The sequence below is a fragment of the Eleutherodactylus coqui genome, chromosome 1, assembly GCF_035609145.1.
Source record: "Eleutherodactylus coqui strain aEleCoq1 chromosome 1, aEleCoq1.hap1, whole genome shotgun sequence".
NCBI classification, from domain to species: domain Eukaryota; kingdom Metazoa; phylum Chordata; class Amphibia; order Anura; family Eleutherodactylidae; genus Eleutherodactylus; species Eleutherodactylus coqui.
Genome location: NC_089837.1, coordinates 217,787,510 through 217,804,596, shown reverse-complemented (window position 1 = coordinate 217,804,596; position 17,087 = coordinate 217,787,510). Strand labels below are relative to the sequence as shown.

At 45.1% G+C, this 17,087-nt stretch overlaps 1 protein-coding gene across 7 annotated transcripts in view; it reads right to left on the bottom strand.

Moving 5' to 3' along the window:
- The window catches only part of LAMA2 (laminin subunit alpha 2), an 834,596-nt gene that overhangs the window by 298,445 nt on the left and 519,064 nt on the right, over window positions 1-17,087 (bottom strand). For all 7 annotated transcript variants that reach the window (XM_066605535.1, XM_066605537.1, XM_066605536.1 and 4 more), the window contains one exon: window positions 14,788-15,024. In XM_066605535.1, the coding sequence (XP_066461632.1) occupies window positions 14,788-15,024 (237 nt within the window). The remainder of the gene's footprint in view (window positions 1-14,787; window positions 15,025-17,087) is intronic.

Genomic DNA, 17,087 nt, shown 5'->3' with positions numbered 1-17,087 from the left:
GCCCGTTTCTAATGAAACGCGGCTAGGAGCAGATTTTCGGGCGATTTGCGGGCGACATGCGTGCACCGGTCACGCGATTTGCGGATGCGCATCCGTCATGCGATCCGCAAATCGCGGCAAAAAACGCCCGTCTGACTAAGCCCTGATAGAGCAGAAGAAAGTCTTCAAAATGCTGAAGGAAAAACCATTTTCAGTGCACCTGCAGAAGCGGAGGAATAAAAGCATGTGATCTAAAGAAGCAGGAGGATCAGGAGTCAGTCAGTACGCATATTGCTCAGGAACCGCTACCAGGCTCTCACGCAGGAGAATAATGAAGCAGTACATCAAGAAATGACTTGCCGATAAAGTACAGTCTAATAAACAGAATCTTCTTGAATGGATAAAAAGAAGTGTTGTTGTGAAGAAGAGAAGGAGAGTGGTGGTTGTGGGGGATTCCGTATTAAGAGGAACAGAGGCCGCTGTCTGCAAACCTGACACCTCACAAGAGGTGTGCTGTCTTCCAGGTGCGCAAATCAAAGATGTATCTGATAGGCTGTCAAGACTCTTCAGTCCTACAGAGCACCAGCCATTCCTACTAATGCATGTATTGTAAGGGCAAATGACACTGTAAAAAAGGACCTTGCAACTATCTGCAGAGACTTTGAAGACCTCTGCATTAGGCCGCATCCACATGGGCGACAGTGAAATCGCTGCTACAAAATACCTGCGATATCGCTGCTATGTGCACTCGATTTTGTAGTGTCAGTGATGCTTTTTTCTTGTTAAAAATGTAGCATCATGTTGCTGCTGCACTCGATTTTCTCGCGCATTTTTTTAATGAGAAAGTTAAAAGGACTTTCCAATGTAAAATCGCATCGCATAGCATGAAAATCACAAGTTCGTTCTATGCAATGTGATAAACAAGGAGGCTCCATAGGGAAACATGGGCTACAAAACATAGCAAATCGCAACTGTATGGCCTCGTTCACATGAGTGATGAACTGCTTGCTAGAGATGGGGTGCACCTTACAAAAACAGGTAAGCATATATTTGGTGGGTGCCTTGCTTCACTCATTAGCAGAGCTTTAAACTAGAACAATATGAGAAGGGAAGTGAAAGGCAGGATAAAAATATACAGCTAATTAATACATTTGAGAACCTTGCTATTAGAGGTGGACAGAAAGATCAAGGACAAAAAATCTGAAGGAAAGTAGAGGAGCAAGAGACACCGATCACAAACTAAAATATTTCTACACGAATGCCCAAAGCCTGGGGAACAAACAAGAAGAATTGGAGCTCCTAACACAGGAAGAGGAATATGATGTCATAGGCATCACGGAAACTTGGTGGAATGATACCCGTGATTAGAATACAAGGCTTGAAGGATGCAACCTATTTTTTAAGAAACAGACTTAACAAAAGGAGAGAAGATGTTGCATTGTATGAATATACAGGATTAGTTTGGTGTCTAGCTGCTGCTAAAAAAATTAAGTTTCTCCAAAACCACTGCACAGATACACACAGCAGACATATCACATCAATGTGTCAGGCACTACCTGATGGTGCTTTCAGTGAGGACTACAAAAACATGGTGACAGATTCCCTTTAAACTGATGATGTCACATGCTAATAGAGGTCATCAATATCCTAATTTTCTAGAATGCAGAGCCTTCAATATGAGGTTAACTTAACTGTACATTAGGGCAACTCATTAAATATAAGACATTTACTGGTTTCAATTACTGGAGAATGGACATCAAATTTTGCAGAATTTAGTCACAATTAATGAACAAATAAATGAGTGAATGTTCCATGAATAAAGTATTAGTCGCACAATGAATGGCACAGTAATGCCAGTTTCATATGAGAGTATTAATGTAACATTCATGTGTCCCTTGAACTCACAGTATCACATTAATCTATGATGTCGAGTTCAGGTCAGTAGACCCATGATCAGCCTGGCATGTTCCTCTATATTAGGGATACATGACTGCGTCTGTAATATTCTCATGAGATAAACATGTAGTAAAAGGGGAAACATACATTTAATGGATAAAAGAAGGAATAGTGAATATTCCCCCCTAAAATCATTGCTTCCTCCTATGGGAGGATTTTTCCATAAAGCTTCATCACACATAGCACCATATGGAGGCACATGTTGTCGAACCATTTTAGGCCCTAAACAGATGGGAGTGTTTTAGTCCCTATGAATTAATTAGGGACTAAAACACTATTTGAATTCAATAAATGGCTGGGCGCTGCTTCTGACCAATCACAGGCAGCGCTCAGTTGTCATTCAATGAATGGCTGAGCGCTGCCTGTGAGTAGCTGAGTGCTCAGCCAATCAGACCAGCACTTTCAAGAGGTTGAGATTTTAAAGAAAAAAAAAAAGTCCTATATGAGTCCTATATGTCACAGTAAAAAAAACCTCATCAAAAATAATTTTGGTAGCTAAAGGGAAAAAAATAGGTCAGTAAAATCACCACATGGGTAAAATCCCTAAAGTGTCTGGTCCTTAACCCCTTAAGGACATGGCCTATTTTGGGTTAAAGGACGCAACAATTTTTGGTGGATTTTGATCTCCATTTTTCAAAAGCCATAACTTTTTAATTTTTCCATTGAAACGGAAGTATAAGGGCTTGTTTTTTACATTGCAAACTGTTGTTTGTATTGGTGCCATTTTTGGGTACATAAGACTATCGGCCAATATACGCTCATGTGAATAAGCCCTAAGGTCTCAGTCACACGGGCGTTTTTTCGTGCAATTTGCAGATGCGCTTGCGATCCACATCTATATATACCAAATGCTTTGCAATGGGAGCGGTCACATGTCCATTTTTTATGTGGATGTGCCGAAAATTATATGACACAATGATTCGCAGAACGCATGTAACTGCATTCTGCGCAAATCGGTGTTCTTGTATGTGCACTCAGTGGGGCAGCAGCGCCTACCCCATTGAGAACATATACTAAAGATCGTTCTCCTCTGCCACAGCTGTCACATGAATTCATGAATGGGTGAGTGAGTGCTACCTCTGATTGGCTGAATGCTGGGACCAATCAGAGGCAGCCCATACAGCAGGCGTGGATTTTAAATCCCCGCCTGCTGAATACTACAGAAAGCAGTTCAGGACAAGAGCCGGCTGGACGCGGCTGATCCACGGCAGCTGCAAACAAGTGAATATATATTTTTTTATTTTTTACACTTTTTTTGGATGCTTTTCAGGGAGGGGCTTATATTTGAAGCGCTTCCCCGAAAATTAATACAGCAATTCCCGGCAGCCCATTGCTTTCAATGGAGTCGGCTGTATTGACACTGGCTTCAGTCACGCGATTTTTTGTGCGCATCAGTTTTGCGCACATAAAATCGTGCGAAAAAACGCTCGTGTGACTAAGCCCTAAAACCCCCTTTTTTTTAAAATTATTATTTTTTTCTAAATCACTGCATTCAAAGACCTGTAGCTTATTTATTTTTCCATGGACAGAGCTCTGTAAGGGCTCTGTTGTTTTTTGCAAGACGAGCTGTAGTTTTTATTGGTACCATTTTGGGGTACATAGGGCTTTTTTGATCAGTTTTATTGCGTTTTTTGGGAGGCAAAATTAAAAAAAATAAGCATTTCGTTTTTTTACCCTTTTTGACGTGCAGGATAAAAAGCATGTTCAATTTATTGGATGCGTCATCACAGATACGACAATACCAAATATGTGGGATTTAAATAAAAAAAAAATACTATGGTACTATGGGAAAAAGCACAAAAAAGTTTTTTTTGTTACCTTTTTTTTTTTACATTTTTCTTTTTACGCTTTTTATGTCCCTATAGGGAACTTGTACAATCAAACCTATGATCACAATGATAAGGCATTGCAGGGTGTCTGTCCTACAATGCCGTATCGCTTTCATTAGCGATCACAGGCACTGGCAATGCAGGACGCCTGTAGCTGTTATCTTGTCGGGCTCTCCGCGATTATATGGCGAGAGTCCAATGATGTCACAGAGGGAGCACGTTACATAGATTGCGGCAGGGAAGGGGTTAACAGCGGAGGTCACTTCTCCGATACACCCTCACTGTTGTAGAGGGAGGCTAGCTATCAGTGACAGCGGCTCCCACTGACGGATCATGCAGAATCTCTTCTGATCTTGTGCTATCCCCAGGGCGTAACTGTACACCCTGTTGCGCTAAGTACCCCCTTGCCAGGACATACAGTTACACCCTGTGGCGGGAAGAGGTTAAGGTACAAAACAGCCTGGTCCTTAAGGGGGCTAAGGAACTTTCCCTTAAACCAAGATCACCTGGCAATGTAATTAACAAACCTGTCTGAGATTGATACCACACATCTAAAAAAAACACTGTATTTTATAAAATAAAATTTAAATTCTCATTTTACTGAAATCCTATTAATATTTACCTTGCATAATAATTTGGAACACAGTGTATCTTTAAGAAATTCATTAGCAAATTATTTTCTAAAATAGATTTCTTGAAATATATATACTATTCTTAATAACATCATCATGAATAACTATAAAACATGGGAATGGTAAAAATGTAGCACTATATTAAACAAAATATGAATAATGTAGAATTTATTGTGCATTTGTTGACCTTATTAGTGTCCCATAGACAAATTTCATTCAGAGCAGAGGGTTCTAGTATAAGTGACAGTATAAGTACTGTAATTTCCATTTACCAACATATTCAGAGTAAAGGAAGCTACATTATCATTATGCCACAGACAGTGATGTGATTGGATCTCTCCAGTCTGTGTCACTTCGTACTTCAAACCTGCCAAAATGCGCCATTCATTCTTTATTCATATAATGTGTATGTTTCCACTTATACTACATGTTTATCGCACTCCAAGAATATCAGCTTGTCTGGAGAGTCATGAATGCAAAGTGCATTAAAATAATGAATTCCCTTGGTGTTGCTGAGAAGTGAATGCAAAGACATCATTTACTTGACATAAATTGTTGTGGTAATCTACTGACAATTCTGTATATAAAAAGAGCATCTTTCACATCAACGTTAACTTTCCATGTCAAGTGCAATTCTCTTTATAAAATGTTAGTTGAACATTTTTTTTTACTATTATTATGTAAAAGTTAAAATTTGAGTTTAGGAAGGAGGGTAGCTGTAACTACTTTTGTTTTTGTTGTTTTTTTTTTTTACTGTAAATGGCAAATGTGTAATTAGTAGAGATGAGCGAGCACCAAAATGCTCGGGTGCTCGTTACTCGAGACGAAATTTTCGCGATGCTCGAGGGTTCGTTTCGAGTAACGAACCCCATTGAAGTCAATGGGCGACCCGAGCATTTTTGTATATCGCCGATGCTTGCTAAGGTTTCCATTTGTGAAAATCTGGGCAATTCAAGAAAGTGATGGGAACGACACAGCAACGGATAGGGCAGGCGAGGGGCTACATGTTGGGCTGCATCTCAAATTCCCAGGTCCCACTATTAAGCCACAATAGCGGCAAGAGTGGGCCCCCCCCTCCCAACAATTTTTACTTCTGAAAAACTCTCATAAGCAATGCATACCTTAGCTAAGCACCACACTACCTCCAACAAAGCACAATCACTGCCTGCATGACACTCCGCTGCCACTTCTCCTGGGTTGCATGCTGCCCAACCCTCCCCTCACGACCCAGTGTCCACAGCGCACACCAAAGTGTCCCTGTGCAGCCTTCAGCTGCCCTCATGCCACACCACCCTCATGTCTATTTATAAGCGCGTCTGCCATGAGGAGGAACCGCAGGCAAACACTGCAAAGGGTTGGCACGGCCAGGAGGCGACCCTCTTTAAAAGGGGCAGGGCGATAGCCCATAATGCTGTACAGAAGCAATGAGAAATCCAATCCTGTGCCACCTTCATCAGGAGCTGCACACGTGGGCATAGCAATGGGGAACCCATGTGCCACACACTATTCATTCTGTCAAGGTGTCTGCATGCCTCAGTCAGACCGGGGTTTTTTATAAATAGTCACAGGCAGGTACAACTCCGCAATGAGAATTACGTGTGCACCCACAGCATGGGTCGCTCCCTGGAACCCACCGGCTGTACGTAAATAAATCCCATTGCAGTGCCCATCACAGCTGAGGTAATGTCAGGTTTAATGCAGGTGGTCTTCGGCCCACACTGCATGCCCCAGTCAGACTGGGGTTCTTTAGAAGTGGACACATGCAGTTACAACTCCGTGTGGACCGACAGCATGGGTGGGTGCCAGGAAGCCACCGACGGTACATAAATATATCCCATTGCATTGCCCATCACAGCTGAGGTAATGTCATGTTTAATGCAGGTGGGCTTCGGCCCACACTGCATGCCCCAGTCAGACTGGGGTTCTTTAGAAGTGGACACATGCAGTTACAACTCCGTGTGGACCGACAGCAATGGGTGGCTCCCTGGAACCCACCGGCGGTACATAAATATATCCCATTGCAGTGCCCAGCACAGCTGAGGTAACGTCAGCTGTAATGCAGGTGGGCAAAAAATTACTAGGATTACAATGTAGGCGAGGGCCCAAAAAAATTGGTGTACCAACAGTACAAATGTACTTCAGAAGAATTGCCCATGCCCAACCAAGAGGGCAGGTGAAACCCATTAATCGCTTTGGTTAATGTGGCAATGTGGCTTAATTTGTAACTAGGCCTGTAAGCAGCCCAGTTAAAATAAAAATTGGTTCAGGTGCAAATTGCAACGCTTAATTGAATTGAGAATTGAAACGTATAAACATTGTTTACAAACGTTATATGACTGAGCCTTGTGGGCCTCAGAAAAATTGCCCATTCAGCGTGATTACGTGAGGTTTCAGGAGGAGGAGGATGAATATAATACACAGATTGATGAAGCTAAAAGGTCCACATTTTTTATGGTGATAGAGAACGATGCTTCCATCCGCGGGTGCAGCCTACGTATTGTTTAGGCATCGCTGCTGTCCGCTGGTGGAGAAGAGAAGTCTGGGGAAATCCAGGCTTTGTTCATCTTTATGATTGTAAGCCTGTCGGCACTGTCGGTTGACAGGTGGGTACGCTTATCCGTGATGATTCCCCCAGCCACACTAAACACACTCTCTGACAAGACGCTAGCCACAGGACAAGCAAGCACCTCCAGGGCATACAGCGTGAGTTCAGGCCACGTGTCCAGCTTCGACACCCAGTATTTGTAGGGGGCAGAGGCGTCACGGAGGACGGTCGTGCGATCGGTTACGTACTCCCTCAACATCCTTTTACAGTGCTCCCGCCGACTCAGCCTTGACTGGGGAGCGGTGACACAGTCTTGCTGGGGAGCCAGAAAGCTGTCAAAGGCCTTGGAGAGTGTTCCCCTGCTTGTGCTGTACATGCTGCCTGATCTCTGCGCCTCCCCTGCTACCTGGCCCTCGGAACTGCGCCTTCTGCCACTAGCACTGTCGGATGGGAATTTTACCATCAGTTTGTCCGCCAGGGTCCTGTGGTATAGCATCACTCTCGAACCCCTTTCCTCTTCAGGTATGAGAGTGGAAAGGTTCTCCTTATACCATGGGTCGAGCAGTGTGTACACCCAGTAATCCGTAGTGGCCAGAATGCATGTAACGCGAGGGTCACGAGAAAGGCTTCCTAACATGAAGTCAGCCATGTGTGCCAGGTTACCTGTACGCAACACATGGCTGTCCTCACTAGGAAGATCACTTTCAGGATCCTCCTCCTCCTCCTCAGGCCATACACGCTGAAAGGATGACAGGCAAGCAGCATGGGTACCCTCAGCAGTGGGCCAAGCTGTCTCTTCCCCCTCCTCCTCATGCTCCTCCTCCTCCTCAACACGCTGAGATATAGACAGGAGGGTGATCTGACTATCCAGCGACATACTGTCTTCCCCCGCCTCCGTTTCCGAGCGCAAAGCGTCTGCCTTTATGCTTTGCAGGGAACTTCTCAAGAGGCATAGCAGAGGAATCGTGACGCTAATGATTGCAGCATCGCCGCTCACCATCTGGGTAGACTCCTCAAAGTTTCCAAGGACCTGGCAGATGTCTGCCAACCAGGCCCACTCTTCTGTAAAGAATTGAGGAGGCTGACTCCCACTACGCCGCCCATGTTGGAGTTGGTATTCCACTATAGCTCTACGCTGCTCATAGAGCCTGGCCAACATGTGGAGCGTAGAGTTCCACCATGTGGGCACGTCGCACAGCAGTCGGTGCACTGGCAGATTAAACCGATGTTGCAGGGTGCGCAGGGTGGCAGCGTCCGTGTTGGACTTGCGGAAATGTGCGCAGAGCCGGCGCACCTTTCCGAGCAGGTCTGACAAGCGTGGGTAGCTTTTCAGAAAGCGCTGAACTACCAAATTAAAGACATGGGCCAGGCATGGCACGTGCGTGAGGCTGCCGAGCTGCAGAGCCGCCACCAGGTTACGGCCGTTGTCACACACGACCATGCCCGGTTGGAGGCTCAGCGGTGAAAGCCAGCGGTCGGTCTGCTCTGTCAGACCCTGCAGCAGTTCGTGGGCCATGTGCCTCTTCTCTCCTAAGCTGAGTAGTTTCAGCACGGCCTGCTGACGCTTGGCCACCGCTGTGCTGCCACGCCGCGTGACACCGACTGCTGGCGACGTGCTGCTGCTGACACATCTTGATTGCGAGACAGAGGTTGCGTAGGAGGAGGGTGGTTTAGTGGAGGAAGCATACACCGCCGCAGATACCACCACCGAGCTGGGGCCCACAATTCTGGGGGTGGGTAGGGAGATATAGTGGCCTTGCCCGCCTGTGCTTGTCCATGTGTCCGTTGTTAAGTGGACCTTGGCAGTAACCGCGTTGGTGAGGTCGCGTACAATGTTGCGGGAGACGTGGTCGTGCAGGGCTGGGATGGCACATCGGGAAAAGTAGTGGCGACTGGGAACCGAGTAGCGCGGGGCCGCCGCCGCCATCATGTTTTTGAAAGCCTCCGTTTCCACAAGCCTATACGGCAGCATCTCCAGGCTGATCAATTTGGCTATGTGCACGTTTAACGCTTGAGCGTACGGGTGCATGGCAGCGTACTTGCGCTCAAACACTTGCGCTAGCGACAGCTGGATGGTGCGCTGAGAGACATTGGTGGATGGGGCCGAGGACAGCGGAGGTGAGGGTGTGGGTGCAGGCCGGGAGACGGTCATGTCTGTGCCCTGAGAGGGGGGTTGGATCTCAGTGGCAGGTTGGGGCACAGGGGGAGAGGCAGTGGTGAAAACCAGAGGCGGTGAATGGCCTTTGTCCCACCTTGTGGGGTGCTTGGCCATCATATGTCTGCGCATGCTGGTGGTGGTGAGGCTGGTGGTGGTGGCTCCCCGGCTGATCTTGGCGCGACAAAGGTTGCACACCACTGTTCGTCGGTCATCTGCACTCTCAGTGAAAAATTGCCAGACCTTTGAGCACCTCGGCCTCTGCAGGGTGGCATGGCGCGAGGGGGCGCTTTGGGAAACAGTTGGTGGATTATTCGGTCTGGCCCTGCCTCTACCCCTGACCACCGCACTGCCTCTTCCAACCTGCCCTGCTGCTGCATTTGCCTCACCCTCTGAAGACCTGTCCTCAGTAGGCTTAGCAAACCTGGTGGGGTCAGTCACCTCATCGTCCTGCTGCTCTTCCTCCGAATCCTCTGTGCGCTCCTCCCTCGGACTTACTGCAATTGCTACTACCTGAGTGATAGACAACTGTGTCTCATCGTCGTCGTCCTACTCACCCACTGAAAGCTCTTGAGACAGTTGCCGGAAGTCCCCAGCCTCATCCCCCGGACCCTGGGAAGTTTCCAAAGGTTGGGCATCGGTCACGACAAACTCCTCCGGTGGGATAGGAACCATTGCTGCCCATTCTGGGCAGGGGCCCGAGAACAGTTCCTGGGAGTTTGCCTGCTACTCAGAATGTGCCATTGTAATGGAGTGAGGAGGCTGGGAGGAAGGAGGAGCAGCAGCCAGAGGATTCAGAGTTGCAGCAGTGGACGGCGTAGAACTCTGGGTGGTCGATAGATTGCTGGATGCACTTTCTGCCATCCACGACAGGACCTGCTCACACTGCTCATTTTCTTATAAAGGTCTACCTCATGGACCCATTAATTGTGAGACTAATCTGGGGACGCCAGAAACGTGCCTCTCTCCTAATCCCGCAGCAGTCGGCTGCGATACACCTGGATCAGGAGCTCGGCCTGTGCCCACACCCTGACTTGGGCCTCCGCGTCCTCGCCCGCGTCCACGTGCTCTAGGCCTACCCCTACCCCTCAGTATGGTGTATTACCAGTAGTGCAGAAACAGAACGCTGTAATTAAATGTTCCGCTTATTGGCCTGTGGTTGGAGGCTGACTTCGCTTACAGAACGCACAGCAGAGCCAGGAAAGAATTTTGCGCAAGCCTGTAGTGAGACGTAGGTGCGTATGACTGAGCTAGTAGAATTCACAGCGCAGAAGCAGTCAAGTGTCCAAAGGACACTAGTAGGCCTTAAGTATTTTGCTTCTATTCTTTTAAAGGCTGAGCTGAGACAGCAGACAGATACTGTAGGCAGCGTATATATGTATACTGTTTCCCTCTGGACGGGTTGACGGCGGTGATGTAACGGGCAACGCAGAGCCAGGAAAGAATTTTGCGCAATCCTGCTGTAACACTTAGCTGCGTATTAATTAGGACTACTACCCCCAGCAGAGACGCAGTACACTTAAGACGGTCACAGGCAGCCCAAAGATAGTATTTTTCCCAAATTTGTTTGAAAAAGCGCACTGCCTATATAGACAGTATATCTCTTTCACCTTTCCCACTGTCCCTGCCTCACCACTACTGGCCCTATACTATGTAAAATTACTGCAGACTGAGGACGCAATGCTCTGCACGCTCGATATACAAAAAAAATAATGTGCAACACTGCTCACAGCAGCCTTAACTGTACTGCACACGGTCAGATGTGGCCCTAAGAAGGACCGTTGGGGTTCTTCAAGCCTAAAATAACTCCTAACGCTCTCCCTATAGCAGCAGCAGCATCAGCAGCACTGTCCCTGATCTCTGTCAGAATGCATCTGTGGCGAGCCGCGGGCGGGGCAGATTTAAATACTCTGGTGACACCTGATCTCCCCAGCCACTCACTGCAGGGGGGTGGTATAGGGCTGGAACATCACAGGAGGAAGTTGTAATGCCTTCCCTGTCTTTCTATTGGCCAGAAAAGCGTGCTAATGTCTCAGAGATGAAAGTGAAAGTAACTTGAACATCGCGTGGTACTCGTCATCTCGAACACCCTAATACTCGAACGAGCATCAAGCTCGGACGAGTACGTTCGCTCATCTCTAGTAATTAGCATACCTGGTGCCCTCCTTAATAATAGTGCTGCCTCTGTTTTTCCATTATAGTTCCCCATCTGATTATAGATGCCATAGTTTTAGACTCCCCCGTGCAGAATTCTGTAAGAAAGTCTAAGCTATGTGTGCCCTTCACAGCCTCAAATAAGGAGTCCTGCCCCCTGCACAGAGAATGCTGGTAATTAGAGTTGAGCGAACATACTCTGCCAAGCTTGATTCAAGTATTAGCGTACTCGATGGTGCTCGTTACTTGAACGAGCATCAAACCGTGTTCGACCGCGCCCCAGTTTTTGGCTCCTCCCTGCTGTGACGTGCCTGTTTGGCCCCTCCCTGCCATGATGTAGCATGCGTCATTGGCAAATTTTTTGTCTGGCAGGCAGGGGGCAGAGAGAGAGAGAGAGAGAGAACACACGAACCAAGGGGAAAAAAAAGCTCGGGACCTGGCGTCCCACATACAAAAATGCTCAAGTCTACCATTTTAGTCAATGGGGTTCGTTGCTCAAGTAGAGCTCTCGAATTTTACGAAAAGCTCAACTTGAATAACGCAGACCCGAGCATTTGGGTGCTCGCTCATCTCTACTGGTAATCCAAGGGCAGTAGAGGGTGGGATGCCTTAAGCTTACCTACAGAAATTTGCATGGGGAAGTCAAAGATTACAGTGGCTAGCTTGTGACTAATCAGACAAGGGACGAAAAGAGGCTAATGGAGACAGCATCGCTACTGAGAAGGGTACCAGGTAAGCTGTCTATAGATTTGCCATGTATAGTCAAATTTTTTAGTTTGCACTCGAGAGTGACATTGATTCATGTCTTAAAACATAACTACTGCTTCCACTGGATAGATGATAAATGCGAATTAGTGGGGTCTCCTACTGATCATCAGAATGCTGGACGATGGTCCCAAATATCCACGTACCAAAAAACTGTGGCTAGGAGTAGTTTGAATGGAATGGTGGTCAAGCATGCATTCTACAGCTCATTCAATTCAACGCTTGTGACATTGACAGACATAGCCGTGTATGGACTTTGATTTGAGTGATAGGGAACATGCGCCATGCCTGTTCCATTCAAACGTCTTCAAGTCTTGGATATCTTCCTCCCAGGTGTCTTCTATTCTGGAGATTACTGGGGTTCCATTGAGCTAGTATTTATCATCTCTCCAGTTGAGAGGTGAAAAATGCTTTAGGCTGAAATACCTTAAGATAATCCAAAACTAAGAAAATACAAAATGAATGAGCTATCTTTGTTTAGCGGAACACGTGTAAATGGAAGTAAAGTTTCCCATAAACTGGGGAATGTCAGAAAAAAAAGAAATATACTTTAAGCCCATTGATTGAACATGAAGAACCATCTCCAATAGACACATCTGACTTTCTTCTTCTGAAGCTTTGCAGTTCCTGACAAGTTTTTTCTTAATCTATAGTTTAGATGCACTGCTATGAAATGACCTCTTGTGTGAAGACTGCCAGTTGGTGGGCACATAAATATAGGACCAGGTATAAAACAAAGCATAACGAAGTAAAAGAAGGAAGTATGGACACCTGTGATCTTCTAAATTTTGCTCCTAAAATTCTGGGCCAAAAAATAAAACTGCCTGCAAAAACGAGACTTAAGTATTTTTGAAGATGTGATCCCTACAGTTATACACAAGGCTACAGTTATCAACTGTAATTGCACCTCATGTGAACTCAGTAGGGAAGATATTTGATTGCAATAGAAGAGGAAATGGATACAAGTTGCACAAGTTTACAATAAGAATTCCCTAAATATGTTATATGACTTATGGCTGATACAAAAAAACCCGAAATTCTTATAATATATTGTTTGTACAATTAATGAAGTAACTACTGATTAAAGCTTCTGGAAATAATGAAGAATAGCTTCCTAAAATGCAATAATTCACAACAAAAACAATGTTTCCTCGTTGTATAGCAAAACGTTAAATGGCAATTTGTGGCAAATTGAAGCTTGTATACAGTTAACATTCAGTGATCCTAATGGAAAATGCAAGTAGTGCTCAGTAGAGAAACTAGTGAAATATAATTCATTTGTCTGGCCTGCATCCAAATTATAGCTCTGCGGCTAAACGATTATACAAAAACATTAACTTGTGCCTTTTTTTCTGACAGACTAGTAAAATCTGCATGCAAATATCTTTCCTTTAGGTAATATACTAAGCATAGGACATTCATCACTAGAATCCCTCACTGCTGTTTAATGAGAATTATTTTACATTGCAAGATTTATTTAACATATTTCCACTTGCTACTACTTTCATTTAGTCTTTTCTTACATCTATATGGCATGCACAAACAGGAACATTGTGAATAAATTGTTACCTTATATATCTCTATATGTCTATGCGAATATATATGTATATATAAATATATGTGTGTATATGTATATTTATCTATATATATATATATATATATATATATATATATATATATATATATATATATATATATATATATATATATATATACACACACACACATATATATATATATATATATATATACACCGTATATACTTGAGTATTAGCTGACCCGAATATAAGCCGAGATAATAAGTTTCACCACAAAAAACTGGGAAAACGTATTGACTCGAGTATAAGCTGAGACATACTCGAGTATATACTGGATAAAAACAACCCCTCCATACTCACCTCCCAGTCTGTGCAACAAGCTGCTTGAATTCTCCCTGCTGTCATCCCCCGCCGTCCTCTCTGCTTGGTTGTGTAAGTAAGTGCTGTACTTGGAATGAGCGCCAGCCAATCACAGCAGGCGCTCGATCCAATCACAGCGCTTACTTACACAGCGCTGACGGCAGGGGATTTAAAAGCTGAGCAGGGAGATGACAGTGGGGAGAATTCTAAAGCAGTTTGATTGGCTGTGAATGATCGAGTGCCAGCTGTGATTGGCTGGTGCTCAATCCAATCACAGCTCTTACTTACACAGCGCTGACGGCAGGAGATTTCCGCCCGTCTGCAGGCGGCCTAAGTGTGTTATGCTTCCATTAAGCTTACTGCGCCACGCTTTGTATTTGCAACTGTCAAGTATTTGTGCTACATTGTGAGGAAAATAAAGACTACTGATTAGTTCTACATTCTAGAATCATTCTTAATGGTGAACTCACTGAGGATACTTTTACTTGGGACAACTTGTCGGGCCCAGATGCCCAACAGATCATTCCAGCTTATTGCTCCTGTGATTTTACAAAGGAACAAGCATTGCTCAGTGAAAGTAAGGGGAGCAGTATGGGGGTCATTGCAGCCTATCCCCCTCCATTCACAGTAAACAGGCAGTCGTTCATAGATGTTTACACGGCTGATCCCTCGTTCAGTTTTCTGCATGCATAAATTGAACAACAAATGAGAAGCCAACAAATTACCATTTGCAGTTCAGTCCGGACATGCCTTTACACTTAACAATATCATTCAGATTCCCAGTGGATTGGTCCCCTCACAAATAGCGTAGAGGTCGATCAATAGACAGAGCACAGCTGGAGAGCTGTCAATACTTTCAGTTCATATTTCTTACCTTGCAGCTACACTGTCCCGTCTCTTCAGCACAGGAACATTTCTCAGTCTCACGATCACAGCTCTCAGGTTTGCTTCCCGGTAAAACGCAGTCACAGGTGACACAATGCGGATAATTTCTGTATCCTACTCTACAACTTGTGCACTTGTCATCTGAGAAATTTGGACGACAGAAACAGCACCCCGTTTTTGGATCACAATCTGTGCTCAGGGATCCTGGACTACCACAGTCACAAGCCTGCAAGAAAACAGAATATGAAGAAAGTTATAGTTCAAGTACTGTACTTTAAAAGTTGGCTTGGAAAATAGTTAAAGAAAGTTTAATTGGTGAATTTGCAAGTTACCTTTCAATAATACAATACAATACACATTTGAAAATGTTTGCTTATCTATTCTTCATCTTAAGTGAAACATTGATACAGCTGCACCATTTACAATTACAACATTTTTCACTTAACATATTACTAAAGTGACCCTCCAGGCCTGGAGTAACTAAGTTGGCTGAACTGTTTCTTTGACTACCTAATGTACGCTGTACATAGTATGTATTGCTAGTCTTAAGCCCCATTTACACACAGAGATAATCACTCAAAGTTTGTTCAAAAGATAGGGAGAATGACAGTTTCAGCAATCATTTTGCACTAATGCCCATTAGCAGCTTATTAGCTTCATTTGCATGTAAATGAGCCTCCCTTTTCTGTATGCCGAGAACAGCAGGTGGTCTGTTATCTGCATACAGCCCCTTTGTTCTGTCTCCGGACTGCAGCTGAATACAATATTTTCAGTGCTCCTGTGGAGAATCACAGCTTGCAGTCCCTGCTATCAGCCCTCCATCCGAACAATGGATTAATAAAAAGCGAACGAAAGATAAAAAGCAAACGATGGTAGCATTTACACGCAACAATTATCACTCAAAATACATAGTTTGAGTGAATTTTGAGCGATAATCATTGTGTGTAAATGGGGCTTAAGACACTTATGTGCTACTCTGACTGGCCAGCACTGCTCATCTGGACAGCACTGGCTAATTAAAGTAGGTGTAGTGCCTTAGACTAATGATACATACTATCCGATGCGGGACCGTTTCACTCCAGCTGCTTCGATATCAACCAGATTGCTTACGTTGGCTGACTCCTACTTGCTGCAGGAAATATGGCGCCTGCGACACACGCATGACACTGCTTATTCATGTCACTCTCTAGCATATAATTCCTTAGCCCGTATTGACCTGTGTTTTGGCTCCCTGGACTGTCTCCCTATAGTGCGGGATGTGTCCTACCTGCCCAGAGGTGTATCAGACCATTCCCCACTCCAGCTGGTCCTCGACCTTGGTGTGGAGGGCTCTTGCCTTTTGTGGAGACTCAGCCCCTTGTGGCTGGCACAGGGAGAGATACATTAGTATGTTGAGCAGGAGGCAGGGATGTACTGGGAGGTCAATGAGGGGACTGCCTCAGAGCTGACTGTGTATGATGCCTTTAAGGCCTTTACTAGGGGTTTTTTTACATCCGCCATTGCTGAATATAGAAGATCTCTGCAAGCTGCCCAGAAGCCTACCTGGACTTAAGTAACCTACAAATTACTACTCACTGAGTACACCAAAAAGAAGCTTCTTTACTCCCGTCACCCGGTCTTTGACCAGGGAGATAAGTACGGTCATTTTTTGGCCTATTTAACAAAGGAGGAACAGACGTTGCCGCCAATCACGGTGGTGCGTGATGCTTCAGGGACCCTGGTGGATAATCCCAAACTGATCAATCTAAGATTTGCCCACTTCTATAGTAATCTTTATACTTCCAAACTTAGCTGCTCGGATGAACAGCTAATAGCTTACCTTGGTGATATCTCCTTCCCAGCTCTGAGCCAAAGTAGTGCCACTTATTTGGATGGGGACTTGAGTATAGAGGAGGTAATGGATGCTATCAAGTCACTCCCCAATAGGAAATCGCCAGGGTTGGATGGACTCCCTGGGAAATGGTATAAAAAGAATGCGGATTTCCTAGCTCCCCGGCTTCTAACGCTATATAATTCTATTCTGCGAGATGGTGCCCTGCCGGACACCATGCGCAAGGCCATAATTGTCATGATTCCTAAAGCTGGAAAAGATCCTGCAGATTGTGGTTCCTATAGGCCCATCTCGCTTCTTAACAATGACGTTAAAATTTTGGCAAAAATACTGGCGATGCGCATAAACTCCGTTCTTAATGAGATTATACACCCTGACCAATCTGGCTTCTTGCCTGGCAAAAGTACAGACATGAATCTAAGGCGGCTTTTTGACCATCTGACATATGAACACTCTAA